At 45.8% G+C, this 25,382-nt stretch overlaps 1 protein-coding gene and 1 long non-coding RNA gene across 2 annotated transcripts in view; one reads left to right on the top strand and one right to left on the bottom strand.

The window, feature by feature from the left end:
• LOC142804260 (uncharacterized) overlaps positions 1–25,382 on the top strand; it is a 376,481-nt gene that overhangs the window by 13,859 nt on the left and 337,240 nt on the right. The window lies entirely within an intron of this gene.
• LOC119168072 (protein RCC2) overlaps positions 1–25,382 on the bottom strand; it is a 103,607-nt gene that overhangs the window by 26,941 nt on the left and 51,284 nt on the right. Inside the window, exons 4-5 of the mRNA XM_037419504.2 lie at positions 16,843–17,345; positions 1,145–1,325 (exon numbers count right to left, since the gene is read on the bottom strand). Coding sequence (XP_037275401.1) covers positions 1,145–1,325; positions 16,843–17,345 — 684 coding nt within the window. The remainder of the gene's footprint in view (positions 1–1,144; positions 1,326–16,842; positions 17,346–25,382) is intronic.

The following is a 25,382-nucleotide window of genomic DNA, read 5'->3' as shown; positions in this document are numbered from 1 at the left end:
GGCGAATTCCCAGACGGGAGTGGATGTATTACCGCGCTCCTCAGCTCTGACTCTCAATTACAAGCCCGCTTAACACGGCAGGCCGAAGACGCTCCCAAGGCCCATGGGATCATGGCCGTCGTCTAGGTTCGGTCCTCCCTTCCCCTCTCGCACCTGAAAAGGGAGGAGGATCTTTCTGCTAATTAAATAAAGTTTGTTCATCATCATCATCATCCAAGGCGTGCGTTCTCAAAGTGAAACCACCAAAAATATGTTGCGAGGTTGCACATCTTGAAGGCCATCCTTTTCAGGCTCGCAAGCCACTAGGTGAACAAACAAGGAAGGGATAGGAACATTGCAGTGAGGTCACCAAGTCACTTCACATTCTCATTTTGGTGCCAATGGCAATCGATCTTTATACACTACATCTGCGCTGTAAAACCTGCACATCGGGCATGAAACGTACCGGTGCACTAGCAATGCGCAGCGAACCAGACCACCATGATGGAGCAATGTCGCATTCTCATGAGCGGCATGTGGATAAGAATCTGAACTTGTTGGAACGCGGCCGAAAAATGATCCATATTTGATAAGAAAAATGCGCTGTCTGTGCTTCGGCACAGCACAGTGTTCGATATAGTGGATGTCCGCTGTGTGGAGGTTCGATATATGTGTGTGTCTTATTTTCGCATGAGAATTTCAAGGGGATTTCTTAACTGTTCGATACAGTCAATGATACGATATATCTGGGATCGACTGTATATGTATGATGTGGACATGCTGCCACAAGAACTTACAGCAAGTTGACAAACAAGTTACATTAGATGGGAAAACCTTTTTCTGCTCACTTCGGCTTCTTGCCCTGCCTCTCCACCCTCCTTTGCCGCACAGAGGGTGGACGTGCCAAATCGCTGTGACTATGTCCCCGTAACATGACGCCATCATTGGTGCATAGCTGTGTCTCCGTAACATGATGCTATCATTGGTGCATAGCTAACCATGCGACTAGGCTTTCTCGATTACTTTATACTGACAACTGCACAGCTAAAATTATCTTTCGGGAAGGCCAAATTTCATACTGCATAACAGGAAGGGGTATAGCTTTCTGCGTGAACGGCTTTCCAAGGCGTTATCCATGGTGGCATGGTTCACCCCCCGTACTCACCGAGCTCGCTCACAGCCATACTGAAGGTGCCGCCGGCATACACCGAGCAGAGTCCGCGATTGGGTCCCTCGAAGGCCTTGATGAGGCGAGGCACCATCTCGTCCTTGGGCTCATTGTGGCCGAGCCGGCCATAGCCACCAAAGCCCCACGAGAAGCACCGCTTCCGCTCGTCCAAGGCTATCTGCGCATGCATCATTATCCCCCCCCCCCCACACTTTACTCTCTGGGAGTAGCAAAGAGCAAAATTTTTGCATGCAGAGGAAATTAATAAAGGTGTCAATAGAATATCTTTCAAGCACTTCAACGTTACGAAAAGGCTGTCCTTAAAAAAATTAAAGGACCCTTACGCTTTGCTTTTAAACGCTCAGCGCGATAGCGATATTACCCTGTTCCTGGTGCGTACTTCAAACACTTAGTGCATGAAATCTTTTGGAACTTGCTACGCACCCACCACGTGGCCTTAAGAGAATAGGCGCAGTAACATGCGTGCTTTTTATAATGGGTGACCGGCTTTAAACCATCAAGTCATGATAATCACATGTTGTGACACCCGATGGCAACGTACTCTTATGCCATGCATGATTACTGCAACAAACAACAGGTGCGGGGTGAGTTTGAACTGGTGGCACCTCTCTCGATGGTAACAGGGAAGTAATGACATGTGGGTGCCGGGACGGGTGCTTGCTGCGGGGGCTCGAGGCTAGACGTTACTTTTGATTAATTGTGCTGCTGTTGCTTGTATCACACGCTGCCGAAATCTACGTAAAGTTTACAAAGAATGAGGGTTACATTACCCTTTAAAATATCAGCCCCGGTGAAGCATCGAAAAGAAAAGAGGAAATCGAGAACGGGCAAGAAGTTCAACGGAGAAAGAAGTGCGATTGGGGGAGCATTGAATAAAGAGAGACGAAAAGGTAGTGGGAGATGCGCACTCTCCTCAGCAATGCTACGGGACAATGTAGACACAATAGCAAGGTACTAGGAAGGATTCGGCAAATCTTACACATTGGGGATTGGTTCTATGCAAAGCAAACAGAGAGTCTATGCTGCATTTGTTTAGCTTTCAGTCAAGCGTAACAAAGCGCACCAACGTGTTTTTGTAAATGGAGTAGTTGTGTGGCTAGCCAGTCTTACCGACTACACTGATGTGTCAAGGGTAACTTACGGTCTGACATAACCTCAGGTAGAGATTTTTTTTTTTATTGAAATGAAGTGCACACTCTGGTGCAATTCACATTTCACGTGCGATGCTGTGAACATCGTACGTAGCATTCATCAGAGTGTTGCTCTCGGGTAGAACAATGCCTGATGATAGGTTGCAGAGTCATAGATGCATATATGTAATGTTTATGAGACAGTTATAAAAGCGCAGCCAACATGACGTCTGTATCACAGTATTAGGTGTACATAAGAATGTTTAGTACGTTGTGATAAAATTAGAAGTCCAGCATTTCAACGACTATTAACGTTACTTGCACCGACATTTTCTTGCGCATAGGGTCTTTTCAAAAGGAGTTTTAAAACCTGGCTTGACTCTTTTGTAGAATCATTGATTGCCACTAAAATGCCTGCAATGAGTTCTTTCTGGTATCGGATTTCAATTCTTTGCATATCTTGAGTCATCACGGCTGATGCCACATTTGCCACTTCTGGGTAGACATAAACTGCAATCACCTGCGGCTCATCATGTATCCCGAGGCCTGTGTACGTGCCACACGTAGCTATTGGCTTCGAGGACATAATGTGGCACCACCTACGTCATGACATCACTCATAGGATGCCACGTTGTGTCTTCTGCTGGTACACTGCATTTGTGCGCTTTTGCCACTGTGCGTTTTTGTTGTCTGTACCTCACGTGCTTTCCTTTTGTCATGAAGCTTATTTCTTAAAGATGGAGTATGATCTGATAAAGCTTAGAATAACAGAGCACTGAGCTAATGGTTTCGTATTCATTCTAAAAAACAGGGCACGTAACACAGACAAAAGAAGGAAGTCACCTGTTGTCACGTGGTGTCTTCATTTCCTTCTTGTATGCGTGTTTGCACGCCCTGTTTTTTAGAATGAATTACCTGATAATTCGAACTAGCAAGCCATGAGTCGGTGCCCACAGTGGCAGCTACTTGTAGCTCGATACAATCTTGATGCAGCTGATGCCATAGTGAACAATGCAAGTGATGTCACAAAAGCTAAGCAGCTAACACCTTATGAAATACTTTCCCCGCACAAATCCTTAGAGTTTGTATGAAACGAGCGAGTGAACTTGCTCATTAATGAGGGAAACATGCCGCAAAACAGTAATACCACCCGCGTGTGCTGTGCAAATGCGCAACCGTCAACGAACACGTGAGAATGGTAAGCGCAGGGAATCGCCACACATGTTTAGAACTGTTTCCCAAGTACCCTGCCATGAGAGATACTTTAGAAGTGGGTGCTCTTTTTTTTAGGTATTTTGTTAATTTACAGTAAGCCTGTCGTTTTCCATCATCCTCAAACGCACGCAATGAGGTGCCCGGAGCGTTCGTGAACATACGTCAGCTGTTATTGAACTCCTCAGTGGCAGCGGCGTACCTGATATCTTCGTCGCGAAAGTGCTTTCTGTGGACCCGCGAGTTGGCATCTTTTTGCATTTCGGGCATTAATGAAAACTTACAGGGGCATCTGTTGTGTACATTTGGCACTGGGGCATCTAACAGTACACAAACAAGCTAAAGCTGCTTGGAGTCCACCGCAATGGTGTGTCAGTTACGGTACTTCGATGCTGACGTCGCAGGTTCAATCCCGGCCATGACGGTCACATTTCGCTGTAAGCGAAATTCTGGAGGCCTGTTTACTGTGCGATATGAGTGCACGATAAAGAACATCAGATAATCGATTTCCGGAGCCCTCTATGCGGGATCAACATAGGATACGTGGCGCGCCGAAAAAGAGCACCTGGCGAAGAGTTGCAACACAACTCAGTCGCTCGCACCCAGACGATCAGCCACAGTGTACCAATCTGAGAGCACACGCGAGTGCCGCTGCCGCGCTTAATTTTGGAACACACCTCGAAAAGCCATTGTGGCAGTAATACTGCACTGTGGTTTCTAAAAAAAAAAAAGTTTGTCCGAAGGCTACTTTTACATAAAGAGCACTAAAAAATGGAGAGAAGCTCTGCAAAGCTGACTGCGTTTACGCATATAGTATCAAAAGGACAGTGCTGTGCTGTGATACTGCTGCTGTGTGTGTTCTCATTTTCTAGTTGCATGCTGGGTTTTGGGCTAATGCTAGATCTGGCTGACGTGCCCCCCATTCATAAATCTGTCTTGCGACGATACCACGCAGCCAATATCTACAGTAAAACAAAACAAAAAAAAAAGCAGAGTAAGTGGTAGCTGCGTCATTTTTTTTTCTGGCATTGTTTGTACGCCTTGTCCGCGGTGTGTATGCACACGGACGTTGATCAAGCAAAATACCGTGGCAGCATATCACGTGGGGTGTCGAGCTACTATACTCAAGCCTCGTTAAACAAAGTTGAAGGGGAGCCACAATTATTTTGTTATATCCATTATTTTGTTACATCAATTATAACAGTTTGTGGCAATGTATGCTCAGATTAGCGCACACCTATAAGCATGCAAAGAAGGAAACCGCCTCGTGGCCCGGCATGCTGCTACGCAACTACGCGTGCGACGAAAAATAAACACAGTCGAACCTCATCAATTCGAACTTCCGGTTAATTCGAACTCACGCTTAGGTCCCGTCAAAGCTATGCATATTCTAATGAACAAAACCCCTCTACAATTCGAACGCACAAGCACTTGCAACGGTTAATTCGAACATATCGCGCTCCGAAAATGCTCTCACCACCATGCCCAGTAGACGTCAGACTGACGTCAGACTGAAGTTTTGTGGACACGCAGCGCCACTAGTGCAAAGCCCGACTCCCTCGCACAGTTTGCCGCGCAACCAGGTGCACCTACAGCGTACGAAACAATGATTGAGCTAAATATTAGATGTATTTGCACACTAAACCCTCAAAAAAAGAGCCACGAATTTCTCTACGCTAGTCGGACGTGTCACCGAACCGCCGTTAAGTGCTTGCTGGTTCGTTCGCCTGAGCGATGGCGAGAAAAAGAGCAGACAACACAGCTTAGCACTCTGCGAAAAAAGACCCCAGCCTGCGCTACTGTTGCGTTGGGAATCGCCACAGACGTAGACGACTTCAGTTTTACTGATTTCCGTAGCTTCCACAAAACAGAATGGTGAGAGCGCTAAACACAGGTCGTTGTGAACGTGTTGGGTAAGCAAATACTGGCGTTCTCTAAGCCATTCGCTTGAGTAAGTGTGATAATGTAGGTCTCCTGTTATTGTTTTGAGTAGCCTTGACGGAGAACCGTGTTAACTTTGATTATGAAGCTTAACAGACCCTCTGACCGCATTGCCCAACGTGCAACAGTAGACAGGTGACGCCCGGCCGCGTTAAACAGCAAATGTGCACGCTGCGACCACTGATAATCTGAAGTTATCGCCACTACACAGCATTACGCACACTTGGGCTTTGAAGACTCTAAGTGCCGGCTTTAACTAGGAAATGCGAACACGTGCGTCATACAGGTAAATTGCAAAATGATCCCGACCACACACTTTTTTTTTTTTTTTTTGCCATTGGTCTTTGGAATTGCCCTAGAGCTATCTCGAAGGCATCGCTTTGGCCTTCCGTTGTACACTGGAAAGGTGTACACGCATGTATCCCCATTTGCAGTATATACAAACGGTAGACAACCGTCAACAGAGCATTCGAGCATGCATAATAAAACACTTCAATGCACAGCAAGTGAGAAATTTATGGAGAATGCAACTGCAAAGCGAAAATCACCAGGGCCGTTCGTACCGGATAAAGCCAACCTCGTACCACTGATCGCATAGATTCTTCACTGCTTTGGCATCATGCATATGCCCGAGTTTAGTGCTTGCCTCGAACTCAATGTCATGCAATGCTCGCTTGCCCTTGAATTGCCAGGTGCAGCATGCGGAAATAAATTAATCATATCTTGCATTCTGCCTGCATTTCGTTTTGATGAGCTGCTTACTTTTATGAAGCGAGCTTAGATTGAACGAAGAAGCTTTCAGGTCCTTAATTTTCAGGAAACCGCGCCTCAAGACCAACGAAAGAGGAGGGCCTACACACGTTCTTTTGCGTACGGCTCTCTGTGCACTACCCAATTATGGCCGGCGCAGCGATGCTGGTGGCAGCATTTTTCACAGCGCCTCCGAGGAAGAGTCTGACGTCTATCCTGTGGCGGCACTTCTCAGCGCTGCGCGCAAATAAGGAAAAAAAAAGAAAAGAAAAGAAAACACTACGAAGGATTGTTTGCTTTCTCTCAAATGCCGATTTGCGACGCGCCTGTGCTACGCTTCTCCCTTTTCCGCCTCTGCACATACATAGAGACCCCTTTCCTTTTAAAGCCGTGCATGGAGAGAGACGAAAAAAAGTAAAAAAAAAAAAAAAAAACAGCCGTCGCGAAGGTAAATATCGCACGAGAACAGATCGACGACTATCTACTCTCGCGCTGTATCTATCGTCATGTCATACCAACTAGCCTGAACTGCCACACTTCTATGTCACGAAGAGTCCTCCTTTCTCGGTGCAGAAGGTAGCAGCGAAGATGCAGTCGTTGCCGTCGTGTTTAAGGCGCGTAAGTGAGACAGAAATCGCTTTGCACCGCAGCTTCGCTTCTCGGTCATGTGACCAGCTGAACGCTTCCTCAATCCTCTCCGCTGGCTGTGTGAAAAGGACGGCTCTCTCGGCCGCGCGTGGCGTGGCTGTTAAGGTCAGCGCGGTAGTTTTAAAAAAGCAGTGCAGAATGAGCGTGAAACTCCACAGAATGATTGATTGATATGTGGGGTTTAACGTCCCAAAACCACCATTTGATTATGAGACACGCCGTAGTGGAGGGCTCCAAAAATTTCGACCACCTGGGGTTCTTTAACGTGCACCCAAATCTGAGCACACGGGCCTACAACATTTCCGCCTCCATCGGAAATGCAGCCGCCGCAGCCGGGATCCGAACCCGCGACCTGCGGGTCAGCAGCCGAGAAACTCCACAGAAAACGATATACTTAACACAATACGGTCGGTTTCCTTTTTTTTATTACTAATTTAGTTCATTATATCCATTAACCGGTCAATTTTACTTTGTTACAACGACGTTTAAAATGCATGGTTCTCAATGAAGCTTTCAAGGGGAATTTCATTTACTATGTTATATCCATTATTTTGTTATATCCCGTTATGTTATAACGAGGTTTCAGTGTATTCTTGAGGGGGCGAAATAGATTAGCGACCACGGCGGCCGCACTTTGATGGGGGTGAAATATAAAAAGAACACCCGTGAACGAAGATATATGTGCGCATTGGAGAACCCCAAGCGGTCACAACCTTGGCACGCACACTACAGCGTACTTCAAAATGATATCTTATTTGGCTCATAAAAGCCTAGCAATTATCGATGTTGAACAGACACCTTCATTTTAGGCCGACACAGGCAAGCAGGAAAAATGAAACTGTGTTGTTATGCAAACTAACAACGAGTGAAAATCGAAGCCATTTGATACTTCTCTAGCAATGCATAAATTCCGATGTTATTTAGCCACCACAGCCAGTGAGAAAAACGTTTACCACATCGGCTTAATCCAGAAAGCTAAGCTTCGAGTAGTTCACTGCTTTGTTTGTAACAAAAACCTTGTCTTTTGAACAGCTTAGAAGCGTAAGTGAACGTGGCCCCGCACAAGTCTTGTGGACAAGGCAACTTTTCTTCACACGCAACTATTTACAAAAAAAAAAAAAGACTACTTGCCTATCGTATCATTCACTTCTCAGGGTGGCATCGGAGTTCGGAGGTGGTGGTCAGATGAATGGATGCCTAAAAACTTTGATAGTCCTAAAGTGCACGACTCAACACTCAGCGGGCCAGATAAAAAAAGTTTACATAGGCCGTATGTTGCATAATACACTCGTTTTATTTCTAACGAAACGCCGTTCAACCTCGACTCTTTGGCGCTGGTTTCCATTGGTGGCTGTCTTCACTATCGAATAAATATAGCAGACACGCGCCGCTCTGCTTAGGAACGAGCCCGACAGCACTTTACAGGAGAGCGAGAGCAGAATTTCGCTCGCCTGACTGCTAGGATGCAACGCCGTCTCCTCTTTCTACGTCCTCCCTCTTTTTATATATTGTTGCACTTGAATATGCAGCAGTATCGCCAGTGCTCGTTCGTTTTTTTACTGTGATGGGCGCACACACCGCCTCTATCAGCCGCCACTCTCATCTACGGAAGTAGCTGAGAAGTGCCCGCTTTCACCGCCAGGGTAGTCGTCGAAAACTCCAGCACTGGTTCCCTATACGGCATCTCTCATACCGTATTCACTCGCGCGATCCTCGCACTTGCATCATTCTCGCACCCCCCAGATCGCCCAACAAAACTACGATCTCCCCCCCCCCCCCCAAAACGTAATTATCGCACTCCCGAAAATTGCAGCCATAATGCCGCCTGCTCCTTCCAAGCACTGATGAGAATAGCGCACGACTGCCTGGTGCTATCTCTTAAGCACTACCCGTAAGATGCATACTATAAATGCACGGAGTCCCAATCCAATCTAAGCCAAGCCTAAGTGCCAAGTGCGCGTAATATGTAAAGGAAGCTATATGGCTGCATGCGACTGCTTTCAAGTTGAAAGTGATTGATCATGCACTAAACAACGGCAACAGGGCCACCTGTAGGCACTTTGCAGTCAACAAGCTTTTTGTTCGCTACTGGAGGCGACAGCATGGGCAGCTGACAGCCACCAAGATGCGCTGGGCCTTTCATGTGTCAAAGGCTGGGATGGATGGTAAAACTTTATTTCGACTAAAAATAACTGCGGATGATTCCATGTTAGATGGCTATCAGCCCAAGGTTGACATCGTAAGCTGACCATTTGCGGGCTCCCGTTAAGTGGCGAACCCTAACGCTACCCTCACAAGCTTTGCGTGCGGTATTTAAAAGAAACTCTTCACTATTTCCTTGCAGCTTTTGTGCCTCAAAAAGATCTTGTTTTGTGTTGAACCTGTGGTTTTGTTGTTAAGCTAAGTCTTGATTATTACTTCTCAAAGCTTGTAGTTAGTTGCTATAGCGTGAGAATCCAGATTTGCGGCCATTTAGTTTTATGTTTTGTTTATTCCCTGCTCCGTACATTCTCGCCAAAAATTTTTTTTCTCGCGTAATTCTCGCACCCCCAACTTGCCGTTGGGTTTCCGCAAAAAAAGTGCAAGAATTATGTGAGTAAATATGGTAATCATATTATAGTTCTTTCGTGTGAAACCTCAGATATTACATTATTATCTAAAGCTGCTTGCACATAACCTAGCACTGCTTGCACGGCAATAATACCTTCAGGAGGCCGAATTAAGCTTTACGCACTGAGAAATGAATAATGCGCACCGCGATCACACCCAAACATCGCGTTCCACAACAACTATACACAGCAAGGCGAGCACTAGCATCTGATCTGTGACGTCAAAAAGATCGCACCACCAGCCGCTCAAGTGGAGGCCCTCATTGCCAATAGAAAAGGGTTTCATGATGTACAGACCAAGATTTTTGTGCTACTCATGCCACAACCAGATAGTCACGTTTGTCAAAAATATATACAAATTAGCTTAAGTTGGCGACCACAAGAGCACCTATATTGGCTTCGGCGTCTATAGATGGACACGTAGATGTCTATCACGTAAATAGATGGACACGTAGATAGAAACAACTGAAGGTGTTTTTGGTTCGCTAAGAAATGCTTCCGTTTCAAATAAGAATGAAATGGTGCTAGTACATCACAGCTTGTCGAATTCTGCTTCATCTGCGATATGCACTTGCAATGCAATAGGTACTCATTTCCACTTCTATAGCCCCTTCATGCAAGCAGCGACCCTTTTGTAGAGCACACACAGACACGATGCCTCTCATAAGGCTTCCTACGAACAACGTGTATGACTACTGCACTGTTTTGCCATTTTGAACTGATGTGTCCATCGGCGATGATTTCATCGTTTAGGTCACTAATTCTTCGGAAGGCCTTATAGGGACCAAAGTATCAACAAAGGAGCTTTTCTGATAGGCTGCGGCATCGGATTGGTGTCCATATCCATACTTGCTCGCCTGGGTTGAACTAAACTTTTCTGCGGCGCAGGTTGTAGTGGCTTGCGTCCTTGTTTTGCTGTTGATGTATTCGGTGTCATGTTAACTGGCGTGCTTCTTCAGCCCTTTGCAGCAAGTCGTCAATTTCAGATGGCTCGTAATTGTCGTTGTCTACTGGCAACATGGCATCAAGTGTTGTAGTGACAGTGCGACCGTACATCAGCTGAAATTGTGTGACGCGGATGGTCTCCTGCACGGCCGTATTGTAGGCGAAGGTTGCGTGTTCCAAGATTTCGTCCCACAATTTATGCTCAATGTCAACTTACATCGACAGCATGTAAGCAATGGTGCGGTTCAGGCGTTCTGTCAACCAGCTGGTTTGAGGATGGTATGCAGTGGTCTTCTATGACTGGTGTTAGTCATTGTCCTTAAGGACTGCATCAAACCAGCCGTGAACGCTGCTCCTTGATCGGTAATAACGACGAGTGAGGCTCCATGGCGAAGAACAATATTCTGAACGAAAAACTTCCCGACTTCCGTTGCCGTTCCTCGCTCAAGGCAGCTGGTTTCAGAATATCGTGTCAAATATTCAGTAGCAACTATTATCCACCTTTTCCCTGATGCTGACATTGGAAACAGTCCGAGGAGGTCCATTCCAACCTGTTGAAATGGAGTCACCGGAAGCTCTACGCGCTGGAGAAGGCCGGCCGTGTTGGGGGGGGGTGTTTTGCGTCTTTGACAGTCGCGACATGTCTTGACGTAATGTTTCACGGATGCTAGCAACTTGGGCCAGCAATATTTCTAATGAATTTCGGCGAATATTTGAAACGTGCCCAAGTGACCTGCAGATGGTTCATCATGACAGGCTTCTAAGACTTCATGCCTCATGGCTGATGGTACAAGTAAGAACTCCTCCATTTGGTGTTCGAAATTCCTCTTGTAAAGTGCATTATCTCGGAAGCAGAATGAGGATAACCCTCTCTTAAATACAAGAGGAACTTGTTTGTCATGTTCTTCGAGATACTTTATTAATGGGAGCAGTACCATGTCAGCCTGTAGATGCTCGGCGATTTATGAGGTTTTTATCACACAAAGGAGTGGGAAGTCCTCTTCTACTGAAAGAGTCGAGTCGACTGGTGAATGTAATAAGCAGTCAGCATCATCATGCTTTCTGCTAGACTTATATACGACCGTATACGACCTTACATACGACCGTATATATACGACTGCTCTTGGAGCCTCAGACTATCTTCCAAGCCGTCCCGATGGGTCTTTTAAGCACGCCAGCCAACAAAGTGAGTGGTGGTCGCTGACGGCACGGAACGGCCTGCCGTAGAGATATGGCCTGAACTTGGTGGTCGCCCATATGACTGCTAATCACTCTTTTTCGGTTGCAGAGTAGTTTCCGCTTTTGAGAGGGTGCGGCTAGCATATGATATCACTGTCTCTTCTCTATTTTGCCATTGCACCAGGACCGCACCTAGGCCACGATTGCTGGCACCTGTATGAACTTCCGCATCCGCGGTTTCGTCGAAGTGAGCCAAGACAGGTGGGGCTTGCAAACGTTTCTTTAGTTCGTTGAAAGCACTCTCTTGTTTGGTGCACCAAATAAATGGCACGTCCTCTTTCATGAGCCTTGTTAGAGGTTCAGCAGTTTTCGTGAAATTTTTCACAAACCGCCTGTAATAGGCACACAAACCCAAAAATCGGGGTACATCCTTCTTGTCTTTTGGCTTGGGAAACAGCCCCACAGCCACACAGTCTTGTCGGGGTGTGGGCCAACACCTTGAGCGCTGATTACATGACCGAGGAAACGAAGCTTCTTGAGTCGAAACGCATTTTTCCGGTTTAATCGTCAAGCCGGCTGACTGGATAGCCTGAAGTACCGAACGTAGTCGCTCTACATGCTGTCCAAACGTTGCTGAAAACACCTCAACGTGGTCTAGGTAGACTAAGCACAACTGCCATTTGAGGCTTGAAAAGACGCTGTCCATCACGCGTTGCAATCTTGCAGGCGCACAACACAGGCCAAATGAGAGTGCTTTAACTCATATAGACCATCCAGGGTTACGAAAGCAAGCCTTTTTATGATCTCTTTCGTCCACTTCAATTTGCCAATAGCTGCTTTTTAAATCCAATGAAGAAAAATACCTTGGATGACAAAGCCGGTCCAACATATCATCAATACGTGGCAAAAGGGTAGACATCCCGCTTAGTCACACTGTTCAGCTTTCGGTAATCAACACAGAATCTCAACCTGTTGTCCTTTTTCCTCACAAAGACTTCAGGCGACGCCCACGGACTATTGAATGGCAGTATGGCATCGTCCTCCAGCATCTCTTTCACTTGGCTCTTTATGATCTCTCGTTCCTTTGGTGATACTCTGTAAGAATGTTGGTGTACCGGCCTTGTAGCTTCATCTGTTATTATTCGGTGTTTAACAACCTGGGTCCACCATACTTTCGACGAAGTAGAGAAACATCCGGCGAAATCTCTTCTGAGGTCTTGAATGATTTTCTTCTCGGCTGGTGATAGATTTTGGCTGATTGCAACTCTTGCCGCGACATCGGGCGCAGGTTCCAAAGCAGGTGGCCCTGACACCAGACCACATAAGTCTGTCACTGTTTCAAAACAATGCAGGAAAGCGATAGCAGTGCAACATGCTGAATTTCATTTTAAATTCGTGAGCAATACATAGGCACATCCACTACGTAGTTGAATAATGCCTCGAGCTACACAAATGCCTTTCATGAGCAGTAGTTCGATGTTTGCATCTGCTATAGCTTCAGAATCAACGAATGCTTATTTCTTACACTGACCATTACGCTCCATCGTGGCGGCATGGTAACATCACAATCGATAACACGTAATGCAGTGTACTCTGGCTCATTTGTGTCTATTGCCAGTTTTGTCGAGAAAGAGACACAAGAATTCTGCAGGTCGATTATAGCTCCGTTTGCTAGCAGAAAATTCATTCCGAGTATTATATCTCTAGAGCACTCCAGAAGCACGACAAAGTCAGCAACGTAAGTAGTGCCTTGAATTCCGATTCTTGTGGTACATCTTCCCAGAGGTGTAATGAGAAAACCCCCGGCTGTGCGTATTTGCGGTCCACTCCAAGGCGTCACAACTTTCTTTAAATCCTTTGCGGCAGCATAACTGACAACCAAATAATCAGCACCTGTGTCAACTACCGTATTTACTCGCGTAATCCTTGCACTCGCATAATTCTCGCACCCCCCACATCACCCAACAAAAATATGATTTCTTTTTTTCCTCGAGTAATTATAGCACCCCCAAAAACTGACGCAATAATGTTGTCTGCTCATTCAAACCACTGATGATGATACACACAACATCTGGCGCCATCTCTTATGCATCAAGCATACTATTATTGCACGCAGATTCAATTCAATCCAAGCCAAGCCAAAGTGGCAAGTGCGCGTTGCGGCGTGTTTTGTATGTTGTGTCGGTAATCTTGTCACGTTATGGGGCGATCCCAAAGCTACACGGCTAATTTCAAGCTGAAAGTGTGCACTAAACAACAACAACAGGGCCGCCGGTAGGCCCTTCGGAGTTTTGTGTTCGCTACTGGTGACCGCTGCTGAAAGCCACCGAGACGCATTGGGCCTACCGTGTGCCTAAAACTGGCATTGATGGTAAACTTTATTTCTTCTGAAGGAAACTGCAGACGATTTTGTTAAATAGCCATTAACCCAATACTGATGTCCTACGCTTGCCTTTTGAGGGCTCCTGTTGAGCGACAAACGCTACCGCTACGCCCGCAACGCCAAAAGCTTTGTGTTTGGTATTCTAATTCTCGACTAATTCCTTGCACTTTTTGTGTCTCAAATAAAACTTGCCTTGTGTTGAACCTGTGGTTTTATTGTTGAGGTAAGCTTTAATTCGTGCTTCTCAAAGCTTGCTGTTAGTTGCTGGTGTGAGAATCCTGATTTGCGGCCACTTCGTTTTCTTTTTCGCTCTGTATGTTTTCGTGAAAAGTTTTCCCTGCGTAATTCTTGCACCCCCCAACTTTGCATCGGTTTTCCGTCAAAAAAAAAAAAAGTGCGAGGATTATGCGAATAAATACGGTAAAACGTTAAATTCACACCCGTCTACGGTTAAGCGTAAGTCTGAAAAAATTTTGTCTTTACCTAGCCTAGTTGTAGTTTTCCGCTCGTCGTTGCTGCACTGGGATTTTGACGGAGAATCTTCAGTTGGTCGGACATCAGCGGCCTTGTTTCCACAGGTCGCTGACTTCAGTTTTCCTGATGGGGACTGCTTGAACGACGGCATGTTAAGGTTGAAGGTGGAGAAGGTGAACTAAATCGTCGAAGGCTTGGTGATCGATAGCGAGCAGGCACTAGTGATCTAGGCTGATGCTAGAAACTAGCAGTAGGAAACAGATGGCCGGACAAGTAATCTTCAATTTCAATGGGTCTTTCACCATTTTGGGGGCACGGTGCGTTTAGAGAAAGCCCATAGAGACCAACTCGTCGAAATGGGCCCATTCTGTACAGGTGTCCAGCTTCGCCGCAGTGAAAACAGAGCGGCATCCTGTCAGGTGTGCGCAACACGTCGCTTTACCGTGGTCTCGAATTAGCTGGATAGTTGGAGCCACGCGAAGCCGATCGATAGCCACTGGGAGCTGCAAATGAAGCAGTATGCACGGCAAGCTGGCGCATAGCATCGGCGTAAGTCGGTTCATAGCATAGCACCGGCATAGCATCGGCGTTCCTGCAATTGCTGTTCGAGTCGAATAGGTTGGCCTCAAGTTCCGCTTGTAGAATGGCGTGGCAAACTTCATCTCTGATCAGAGTAGTGAGAGACAAAACTGGCGGTGCGACTTGTGGGGGCAGCAGCTTCTCGAACTCTTCCTTCACAATGGATCGCACCATTTCCCTCAACGCTTCGCTGCTGCTGCCCAGGTTTGCTGAGAAGACATTCGCAGGAACATTACTGGCATCATGATTGTAGTGACTGGAGTGCTGCTGCAATGCGCGCTCTATGGAGGTGGCTTTGCTGCGGAATACAGCAACTGCACAAGGTGAGTTGCGTGTGTAGCGAGTGTGTAGCAGATACCCCGCTTCTCCGAAGAACGACAAAGGATACTAGACAAAAATTATTATTATTTATGGCATAGTGGGTACCCAGCAAGTGGGTTTGTAGCAGTTACTGAAAAAGTATTTAGAAATGTCTCTGAATGGCTGCTCTTCCAGCTTTTGCTGTGACTGTGCTGCACGTTCTGCACAGGCTTAACGTGTTGTTTTTTTTTTTTTTTTTGCTAGCCCCCCTAAAGCCAGTATTGTTAACCCACATTCAGCTGACTTCTCTCGTCCACTGTTCTTTATTTTCGGATCCTGTCCACCTTCTGAAGTCGATAAGGAACAATTGGATAAACCAGAGAAACAGTGGAAAGTGCATGTATTACCCTGATCCCAACAGTAATGACCTAAAGCCCCCTATCATCATTTAAATCTTTGGCTGATTTACATGACGCTGAGCAGGACAACCTTTTAAAGCTGGCAACAACGCCGTAAACCCCTCAAGTATGGAGTGTCAGAATTTTAAGCTTGCTCTCTAAATATTTCATCAATCAGCAGCTGCTGAACTACAGTGCTTAGCAGTTCAACATGCCAAAGAAACAGCAGATTTTATTAATGCCACTTTGACATTGCGGCGAATCGTAAATGTGAAAACGCTCAGAAAAGGTGATTGCTTGTGTGATCGGATGCAGTGTCTGATTGGGTTAACAGCATGTCCACAGTTGGAATTTGTGACAAAAATACTAGAGCGGCTAGATTATTGGGCTAGCCTCAAGCACAGCGCAGGCCACAGAGACGCACTACGCTGTTGGCCACACGGGCCATGCTGTGTCTGAGATCTCAGCGTACTGCCTTAGAGAGCTAAAATTTGGGAAGTAGGTTTGGGAAGTACCGCCAGCTATTTGGTGCGCAATACTACATCTCAATCAGGCAGATCTATTAATCTGACCAAAACCTCAGGCTCAAAGAAGTACCCGACCAGCCTGACCTGGACGTTATTGCAGAGCCAGTCCCTGTCATTAGCGTTGATTCACTTTGTGGGCACATAAGCATAGCAGTGACCGATGCTGATGTCTCTAAAAAATCATCAGTGAATTTCTTTGTAAGGTGTGTTGCGTGCGCATGCGACATTAAAAAAGTTGTCAAGTGTGTCATGCAAAGAAAACCTGACACTAAAGAACACCACTCTGGACCGACAGGACACACTCCTCATTGAAAGTGTGACGAGAGGATGACTCAAGTTTCCACATGCTGTTATAGTGAATGCAGTACTTTTTACGAAAACAGCCCTCGATAAATTGAGTAGCTTCCATCGAAATTTTTTCCTCTTCCAAATCAGAACGAGGCCCTTGTTGCACACACACTGCTAATTTATATAAAATTATCTGAGCCAAGTTCCACAATGCTTTTCGCTCATGCATCATTATTAAGTTCATGGCTTTGATTTTGGATGCAGCAGACTGGCAAATATATTTCGAAGGGGAGACATGGGAAACAGCTCACCGTGTGGTTGAGTCCGGAGGCAACTTCAACAATGTGAACGTCGTCGACCGAGACGACGTGGCCCTCGCGGTTACGGTCAATAAACACCTGGACGCGTCGAGGCACTAGCTCACATTTGAACTGCAGCTTGTTGCTGGTGACGAAATAGCGGCCATCAGTGTTGTGGCCGAGCTGGCCGTACTCAGGGCAGCCGAACGTGTACACGTGGCCCCGACAATCGACGAGCACCGAAAACTCGCCCCCGCACGAGACACGCACCGCCGGCCGCAGCTTGAAGGCAACGCGAGTCGGCACGTGGACAGAGGCATTCTGCGAGCCCACCCCGCACTGGCCCATCTTGTTGTCGCCACAGGCAAACAATGAGCCATGGTCAGTGAGGAAGAGCGTGTGCGCACGGCCGCATGCCGCCGCCACCACCATGGAGTCCTTGAGCGTTTCCACCAGGGTGGGCAGGTCGCGCCGCTTCAAGTCGCACTGGCCCAGCTGGCCCTTGTCATTGCGCCCTGCACCAGTGCAATAAGCAAGGCACACAAAAATGCATGTCTGAGCAACAAAAGGCCCGAAAATGTCTTAAACATCAGGAGCAGCAGTGTTACACTGATTGAGGTAAGTGTAGGACATGATATGCACCAGTAAGGGTCAGTGGGCCCAGGTGATCAAACGCAGTCAAGACTACCTGACAACACGAAGACGTTCTTTATATGAGACGAGGACAAAATGACAGAAGGAAGTATCACAACGATACAGGTAAAGGGAGAAAGTGTCTACCGTAAAGTTCCTTACACGCAAGATGAAAGTCTAGGCCGTTACAGTCAACAAGTTTCACTCACCCGACCAGTCTTCTTTCAGTCAATTTTGCCCTACAATTTCATCCATATTGCGCATGCGTAGCATTCGCCACACAAGTACAATTACTCACTAGTACTCAACCTACTTATAATAAAAAAAAAGAACCTTCCATGCATTATAAGGTGTAATAAAATGCTCCTTGTGTGGTTCTGTTCAATTCATGGAAAGGAGAATTTCTTGGTGTTACAGGTTGGTCTACGGACTGCGTACAGTTCTTTTTTCATCGAGCTGAACTCGGTTCAAGTGATCACATCTCAGTGGTAGTTTTGTAATCTGCTGAGTGTGCTTTGCGCTCTCATCAAAGTTGCTCTAACTGAAAGCTTGACAACATACCTTGTCCATGTGATGTTGGACACAATAACAGGAATGAAACAGGGTACATGGGTTTGGGAGATCTGTGAGCAGCCAGAGAAAAGTTTTGGAGCAGGCTTGAAGCAGCCAAAGGGGCCTTTCCTAGCACAATTAGAACAGCAAGAATACTCCGAGCAGTTTTAGCACCGAGCAGTTTTAGCACCGTTCAAAGCACTTGTGAAGCTGCATTTAATCAATGCTGCATTTTTTAAACACTCGACTAAATTGTGCAATAGCCTAATTATTGTGACAGAAACTATATGGACCCAACTGGTGGGTTTTTGCCGTTTCCATCGTGTACTATATAAATTTCAAATTGATAACATACTCCCACGCGTGGTCGCAATTGCTGGTGCGCAAGCTAGCTTAGCAGCCATCAGTGGGCGACCACACTTTTACATGCTGCACTCTCATCGCACCGAGAATGTGCAAAAACTGTTGGTCTCCTTGCAGTAATCGTATTCTCGTACACCAGCGTTTTGTACAGTTACATGAGATCGGTTCCAAATAAGTTAGCTGCCAATGTCACTTTGTATAGCCTTACAATTTGCCGCCATTGCATTCATTGCTCCACACTTGCGTTGCAACTGCTACTCTCCTAGATAAATACAGCCGCCCATGTTTATTTAATTATTTTCCTCCTGAGCATGCAATCGTCAACCGCCGAGTTGATACGCACGAAGCAAAGTGGCCGAATGAACGAGAAGACGCGCATACGTTCGATGACCTCTCATGTACACGGTGCACCCATCGTTCTTTGGGAGGCTGTTCTGGGAAATGGACACTACCCTTGTTCTTTTTAGCGCCGTTACTGCCATCCTTGATTTCTTTTCCGAACGCTACCATCATGTTATTAAAAAAAAAAAAACAGGTCCACCCGAATGGCGAAGCGCGGAATCACATCTGAGAGCTGCTCTCTTACACAAAACAGGGAGAAATTCTTTCATCCCAGTCTCTTCGTGTTGAGAGCCCCGCACACAGAATGGTTCACAAGCTATTCACGCTGATGGCTGCCAAGATCGCAGGCGCAGAGTGATAGCATGCCCAGGATCGAAGTTCACAGCTGCTCCTGCAGGGATCACAGCCTTTACGAACCAAAACTGCACCCGTTTCGATCAAACCAAAAAGAAAGTGTTTCAGCCACGCTTCCAGGCACAGTGCTTGATGGCTTTCACATTTGGAGCTGAATTCTGGTGCTGCGGTGCAGTATCGCGCTCATAGGAGATTTTGGTACAGCAGGGGTGGTTCGGCGCTGGTAAGCGAGTATGGCGCTCAATGGCGCAAATGGTGCAGCTGTTCCACCCCTGCAATAATGGTGAAGGCTGCTTGACCAAGAGCAGCTGTAGCTACAAAACCAATGACTTTCCAATGAGAGCTTCGGAGAACTACTACTACACTCAGAGTACACAAGCCCAGCATTTATGCGACAGTGGGATGAATCGTGAAAAGGCATACTACAACAACACCACTACTGTAAAAGTAGAGTAAGTACTTAGCACGGGCACCCAGCGATTCCCAAAGTGTTGATGACGCCAGTGTTCGGGGTAAACATTCAGGATTTCACCAGCACGAACGAGTACACTCTTGTTAAGAAGATTTGCAAACACGGTGTATGAAATGCGCGTTACCTCTCGCTGCACTTTATGGACTTCCTTTTAGCAGTTGAGACGTGTCATCTGCAGCGAGCTCCATCAGTACATTCCTTCAGATGCAGCACACTAGAAAGCTGACGAGACGTGAAACGGTGCACTCTGCAAGGCAGTGGCGCTCACTTTTGCACAGTGCCAGAGACAACCGCATGTTTCCGAAACTTTCAAGTTAATTTACGTTCACTTGGTCCAAGGCTTCTTTTTGGATGTCACAAAGGCATTCGATTTCATTAACCACAACCTACTAATTGGAGCACTATGGAACTCGAAGAAAGCCTCCTGCCACTCATTCGTCCTACCTACAACATCGCTCTCAGTTTGTCATGGTTATTGGTCAGCCTTGTACAATCAAACCTGTTAATGTAGATGTTCCAAAGGGAGGCTGTCTTGGTCCTTTTCTTTTCGTTTCTTTTTTATATGAACAAAATTTTAAACATTGATCTATAGTGAAACAAATATCGAACAACGATGATACTAGACTATACTTTGCGAGCTAGGATGTAGCATGTCTATTCAATTGAGAAAATTAAACATTTGATTACATTCACTCGTGGGCTACTAGTAATGAACCAATACCCCTCTGTCACATGGCAAATCTAACATCATTTACAAAAAATGACATTAGGTGAACGATGTGTCAATTTACCTGCCTGATATTGCATAACGAAAATAAATGTCATTTTAAATTTATGACAAGTCGGTCTGCGTTTTATGTGCCACAAAACATACAACCTCTTTCATTTCATGAAATTCATATATTCATGCTATTCATACCAACTTAGATTCTAACCTCCAGACAGACGCGATATTACTAGATTTCACAAAAGCGTTCATCAAGGTACCACACCAACGTCTATTACTAAAACTTTCTCTTGCGAACATTAACCGCGTCATTTTGCGATGGATTGAAGCGTTCTTGACAAACCGATCTCAGTTGGTTACAGTTAACAACCACACATCTAGTCCCCTCCCAGTGACCTTCGGCGTACCGCAAGGATTTGTTCTCGGACCTTTACTCTTCCTAATATACATCAATGACCTGCCTCTGCACGTGTATTGCAACGTTCATTTGTTCACAGACGACTGCGTCATTTATCGAACAATTACTAACACATCGAATCAAGACTTACTTGAGGAGGACATCAATCGTCTACAGCAATGGTGCGACCGTTGGTTAATGGAACTTAATCCCAAGAAATGCAAACTGATGGTATTTTCTCGTCGACACGACCTATTTCCTTACACATACACAATCAGGAACATTCCCATATGTTCTGCGCAGTCTTACAAGTACCTAGGTGTTACTATATTGAACGACTTGTCCTGACACACACACATCACTAACATCATTTCTTCTGCTAACAAATCACTTGGTTTTCTCAAGCGTTGTCTGAAATGCGCCCCCAAACCGGTTAAACTACTGGCCTACCAGTCAATAGTCCGTCCGAAACTGGAATACGCATCTGCCATATGGAATCCTCAGCAAAAATTTCTCATCAACGCACTCTAAGCCGTTCAAAATCGTGCCGCAAGGTTCATTCATTTTAATTATTTATATGACACCAGATATCTTACTTAACGAAAATTGAATTTTCTTCCCCTTAGTACGCGCCGGCGCACTGCAGCCCTCTCACTTTTCCACAAGTTTTATCACACCTCGCTTCATCAGCCACCCTATATCCTCCCCGCAGCCCGAGCATCTCATCGTACACGGCACACTTTCCAAGTGGGCCGCCCTCGCATGCGCACTGTTACCTTTTCCGCCTCATTCTTTTGCCATGCCGCTACAGATTGGAACAACCTTCCCCACCACATCGCCGCCATCACTTGCCCGTGTTCGTTTGCAGAGAGTATCACTGCGCACTTTTCGCAATAAAAAGTGAAATTATAGTTTGTATTATTTACTGTACTAGTGCTGAAGTATTATTTATTGCACTTGTGCTGACGTATGTAACACCTTAGCCCATGTATGTTTCTGTATTTTCTCGTGTTCAGTTACATATTATGCAAATTATGTACTTTAGCGCATGTATTTTTCTTTTTTGTGTTTAGTTATGCATTGATTGATTTGTGGGGTTTAACGACCCAAAACCACGATATGATTATAAGAGACGCCGTAGTGGAGGGCTCCAGAAATTTTGACCACCTGGGGTTCTTTAACGTGCACCCAAATCTGAGCACACGGGCCTACAACATTTTCGTCTCTATCGGAAATGCAGCCGCCGCAGCCGGGATTCGAACCCACGCCCTGCGGGTCGGCAGCCAAGTACCTTAGCCACTAGACCACGGCGGCGGGGCTGTTTAGTTATGCATTGATCAAATTATGTACTAATGTATTCCCACCCCTTATGTAATACCCCTTTTAAGGGGTCCTTAAGGTACTAAAATAAAATGAAAAATGAAATGAAAATGTTGTAGAGACATCACATATTCTTTACCTTTATCATGCAGAAAGAAATATACCCAGCAGGTGCTTAAATAATCAATTTTATGAGCATTTTAACAGTTCTAGTAGACCTACGCCATGTTTGTTAACACGGTAGGCGCTGAGTAATGTCACGGCGCGTTGGCTCCGCCCAGGCGTCCAAACTAAAAGCGCACCACCACCTTCTAAGGGCAGCAGGTCCACAAGGTGCCTTCAAAAACGGGACGCAACAAAGAAAGTTGCAGTGGCTGCAGAAATGAACACATCGTAGCGATGCTGAGGCAGACAGGGTAATAAAACAAGGGTAATAAAACAAACATATTTATCAGAGCCAACTTGTTCCCACAACTCTTTTCAAGTGACTATGGTCGTCAAAGCCGAAGTCAGTTGAATTTCACCAGCTGTCTCCTTCTTTGTAGCCAGAGCAAACGGGCACCTGGCGCATGCGAGCGGAGCCTGGCCTGGTGTTCGTGCCGCCATGATTGCGGCGCACTACTAGAACACGAGCAACCTGTCACAGCAACATGAGCTATGTTGACATGTACCTCTAGCTCCGAGAACCTCATCAAAACATATGAGCTATCTTAACGGTGGAAATGCAGCTCATTCGCGAAATGTCATAGCCGTTGCTGCAGCCTACGTCACGCGTTCACATTTCAATTTGTACTACTGCAAGGACAGACCCAGTTTTAAGTGACTCTTGGGTACAATATGCAAATGCACAGTGTAAAAATACATAACCACAAATTGTTACAGTACATCCTCGCACGTGCCAGCCAGCAAAGTTATTCATGTATGCAAGAAGGGCGATCTCGGCGACACTTTCACCCGCAATGTGCTAGCGATAATGCTTCAGCAACATGCTGTGGACAATATGGTTACGTACCTGTAAGGTCCGTGGCTCAATTCGTTACGCTCAAGACGACGCAGTGAAATGCATACGGACTGTAGACAGACCTGACAAGTTTCCTTGAGCGATGTTTTTCTGTGACGAGTACTGCTGATGGGCGAGTTGGAGCATGATAAAATTATCTTGCTTTAGCATAGCTCAGTTTGAGCGTGAAGATGCTATACGATCAAGAAAGGGGTCAGAACACTGTCGTCTGTTCTTTTTTTCCTTCTTGACTACATAGCATCTTTTCTTCACGCTCAAACTAAGCTGCGCTAAAGCAAGATAATTTTTTCTGTGAATTGACACAGATGTGAAAATCTCGTGAAGCGCACCTCAGCCAGAACAGCCCTGCCCGAAACACTTATGTCAGGTGTGTCATCGGGGACGCATAATCAGAAAAGCGTAATCTAAGTCATGCGTTCACTGCTACTTCAATGAACCGTACCCACGTACAGTGGAACACCAATTATGCAACTTTTAGGGGACCATTCAAAACTGTCGCCCGGGTATTGTATAACAAAGAAACTAAGATTATAGACCGCGACACTCAGCCTTGCCTGAAAAAAGGGTACAATCTGTCTGAATAAGCCCACGGCACGACCTTCTGCATCGGCAATGAGGGTAGATTAAATTATCGCTGCCAGTGGTAGCTAACGGCAACAATAATTAGTTAAAGGAGGTCAGAGCGAATCTTTGTTCTCAGCCTTAGAAACAATCAAATCCACCGTGCATCTTTCTACCGATAAATAGAGTCCAAAAATTGCCTGTGCGTGAAAACGAAACTGGAACCGTGTTGCCGTGAGCCTCCCATCAGAAGTCAGACGCATTGTCATCGCTATCGCATAATGGCGACGAAAAATTAGTTTATGTACGATGCGCTCAAGTGCGACTGATCTGTGCGCGGTGTAATTTGTTCCCTTGTTAAGTGCAACTAGTGGTGTCCCGCTGTTATTATGAACGTTGACGTCAAGTGAAGAGTAATTTTGCACGGCGAAAGCAGCTGCATCGTGTCTTTAGTGCAAACCAGCGACTGTGAGTGTGACATAGGCAGGAGATCAACTGTATGTCGACCAGAAAATGTTTTCAAGGACAGGAAATGTGGAAATATCAGCTTTTTGGTCAGGTACACCTACTCTATGTGCACAGAGCTTGACTTGGTAATGACCACGGATACGTATGCACGCGACTAAGACATATCTAGAAGTGCATGATGTTCCGGGAGAATAAAGATTCCATTCGATGAAGATGACTACTTTTCATGTAGTCCCCCTTGAGGTATGCAAGTTCATATTTTGGAATCGTGAATACTTGGTTGACATGAAATTCGAGTTAACATGTTTGTTTTTTTTTTCGCAACGAAATCTGAAAGTCGTTGTAAGATGCAGGGTCTGAGTAATAATGAGTTTTATAACGAAGGTTTTTAAAATACATTGTTTTCATAGGAATTTTGCAGGAGACCAAACCGATTCGTCATCAAATGCAGGTTGTCGCGAAACCGGGGAACGTATAATCAAAGTTTCATTGTAGAAAGAAACACATGCCTGATCATTGGCTCGATGAGAAAGTGCCACCTTAAGTTCACGCGAGTACGACTTTGACGTCTCGAAAACTTTTGCAGTTACATCAACAATGGTAACCACGAAAAATGCTTCGCAAATGGCAATGCTATTCAGAACGTTAACATGCTTTGAGCCAAACGTACTCAATATGCCTCCACGGCTTATTAAAAATATATGCATAGTTCCACAGCTTACTCCAACGCCTGAGAGAGCTAATCATTTTTTCTGGGTAGGCGGCTCCAAAACATAATCGATGAAACGGCGTCGAAGGCACTCGTGTTTCACAGCTGCGGCTGATATGCGACAGTTGTCGTCAATAAAAAATTGAAAAAAAAAAAAACACCTAGCGGATCTTTCTTCTGCATTCCCTCGCAAATAACCGTGACAGATCGTCAGTACACCATTTCTTTTTTTTTTCTTCTTTGAACAACGACAAACGGCGCATGCGCGAGCAAAAACACAGCAGCAACTGCGGTAGGTGCAGCGTCTTTGGCCTACCACGCGAAGCGAAACGCCCGACGACAGTGCCACTACATTTTCGTGACGAACGTCAGGTGGAATTCCTCTATAAAAGCCAGTAACCTCAGTCAGCACTGCAGTACCTGTGGTTGTGCACCTTAATTTGCTAATTGCCCAGTCTTTGGCACTAGCGGCAGTAAGACAACTCCTGGGATCATTCCGACAGTGGAAATCGCAAGAAATTGGGTGATTCTTACATTAGCACTGCTTCTACAAACCTAAGAAAAAGACGTTTTCATTGTTACGACAAAACTCAGTAGGACGGCCACAAGATAAAAAAAAAATTCCCCCACCTC

Source organism: Rhipicephalus microplus, chromosome 3 (genome assembly GCF_043290135.1).
Source record: "Rhipicephalus microplus isolate Deutch F79 chromosome 3, USDA_Rmic, whole genome shotgun sequence".
NCBI lineage: Eukaryota > Metazoa > Arthropoda > Arachnida > Ixodida > Ixodidae > Rhipicephalus > Rhipicephalus microplus.
The sequence above is the reverse complement of the archived record's forward strand: the minus strand, read 5'-3'. Positions and strand labels throughout refer to the sequence as shown.